Source organism: Helianthus annuus, chromosome 1 (assembly GCF_002127325.2).
Source record: "Helianthus annuus cultivar XRQ/B chromosome 1, HanXRQr2.0-SUNRISE, whole genome shotgun sequence".
NCBI classification, from domain to species: Eukaryota; Viridiplantae; Streptophyta; class Magnoliopsida; order Asterales; family Asteraceae; genus Helianthus; species Helianthus annuus.
Window position 1 is genome coordinate 4,402,170 of NC_035433.2, and position 1,514 is coordinate 4,403,683.

The following is a 1,514-nucleotide window of genomic DNA, read 5'->3' on the forward strand; positions in this document are numbered from 1 at the left end:
TATCAGTAGAACTAAGTATCAGATATTTTCTTTTGCACAGGAAAAGAAGTGAAACTAGATGCTAAGGCCTAAGAACACTAAATAGTTTATTAGTTCACAAGTGAGCGTGCTATACAATATTGTTAATTTTATATTTGATTTGGATATTGCATAAGACTTCTTTTGTTCTTTTATTTTTAATTGTTTGGTAAGCTTGTTATTCCCTCATCTTTTTTACTTGGAGAAAAAGAGATGACACAGAATAACAAATGCAAATTTTTATATTTCTCTAAACAGCTATAAAAGTATGAATTTTTCTCCCATAAACTTTGCTTTGGAAATTGTTCTTCTCACTTTAAGATATTACTTCCTAGTTCTCTCATTCCAGGATCAAGAAACAGTATTTGTAACTAGGAATGGAAATCCAAGTTTTCTCAATTCGTTATCAGAGTGTTCAATGGTATCCTGGTTATATACACTTCTGTCCATATGTTTCGTTGCTTTGTGGTAATGACTCATTATGCACAAGTTTTCAGTGAACATGAACAGAAGTTGATTAAAAATAACCAGAAATAATACCTCCAGAGTTAACTGGTGCAAATTATGGTAAATCTAGTATTCTCATTGCTTCTCCAAACATAGTTTCACATAACCATTTCTTCTTAACAACTAGTGAAATTACATACAGAAGTTAGCACATAACCATCAACCTGCTAATCATAGTTATGTTTAAATATATTGTCTAAACCCATATAGCATTAGCGTCGAGGAGCAACTGAACCAGTTGACCCTGAAGATGAAGGCTCATTATTTCATTCGCACCACCAATCAGTTCCTCTCCTATGAATACAGCTGGCACACTTGGCTTGCATCCTAGTCCTTGTAATTCCTTCTCTAACTGTTTCCCATCTGGATGCTCATCTAACTCATAAACTGTAGGATTTGCACCAAAATTACTAATCAGTGTCTTAATGGTGTGGCTCATGCAGCAAGAATCTTTGCTAAATATAACCACAGGCCTTTCGCTCACCAATGATGTAACCATAGCCATATCTGGAAATTGTAGCAAACAAATGCCTTATAAAACAATGCTAGATTTAGTAGAAGAAATATGCAGATAGTTTGATGTGATGAGAAGGATTTGCTGTAAGTATATGTATTAGCTTAGGATGTCTATATATAGTGTTAGGATGTGAAACTGTTGAGCATTGATACCTATTAGATACTGAAAATGAAATCAGATTCTTTTTCTATGACAGATTTAAAGTGATCATTATCAAACTCAATGAATGATACCAGATTAGTATATGTGTGCTATAACAGGTTGCTTATCTGTAGGTTGATATACATGACATAGAATACATGTGTGAACTGTTAGTTACATTCTTGACCTTGATGGCTCTTTTCTTGAACTATTTGATTGTGGGTACTCTGGTAATTATCTCATGTGCGGCCAATGTTTATCCAACTGGGCAACCACCTCATCATTGTTGGGAAACTGGATCATTTGCAGCGGAATGTTTGGGTTGGTTCGA

At 34.3% G+C, this 1,514-nt stretch overlaps 1 protein-coding gene across 1 annotated transcript; it reads right to left on the reverse strand.

The window, feature by feature from the left end:
* Positions 1-428: 428 nt before the first annotated feature.
* Positions 429-1,111, reverse strand: LOC118482258 (monothiol glutaredoxin-S2-like). The gene has a single exon (XM_035977933.1). The coding sequence runs from the start codon at positions 1,028-1,030 to the stop codon at positions 722-724; it is 309 nt and encodes a 102-aa protein (XP_035833826.1). The 5' UTR covers positions 1,031-1,111; the 3' UTR covers positions 429-721.
* Between the last annotated feature and the right edge of the window lie 403 nt (positions 1,112-1,514).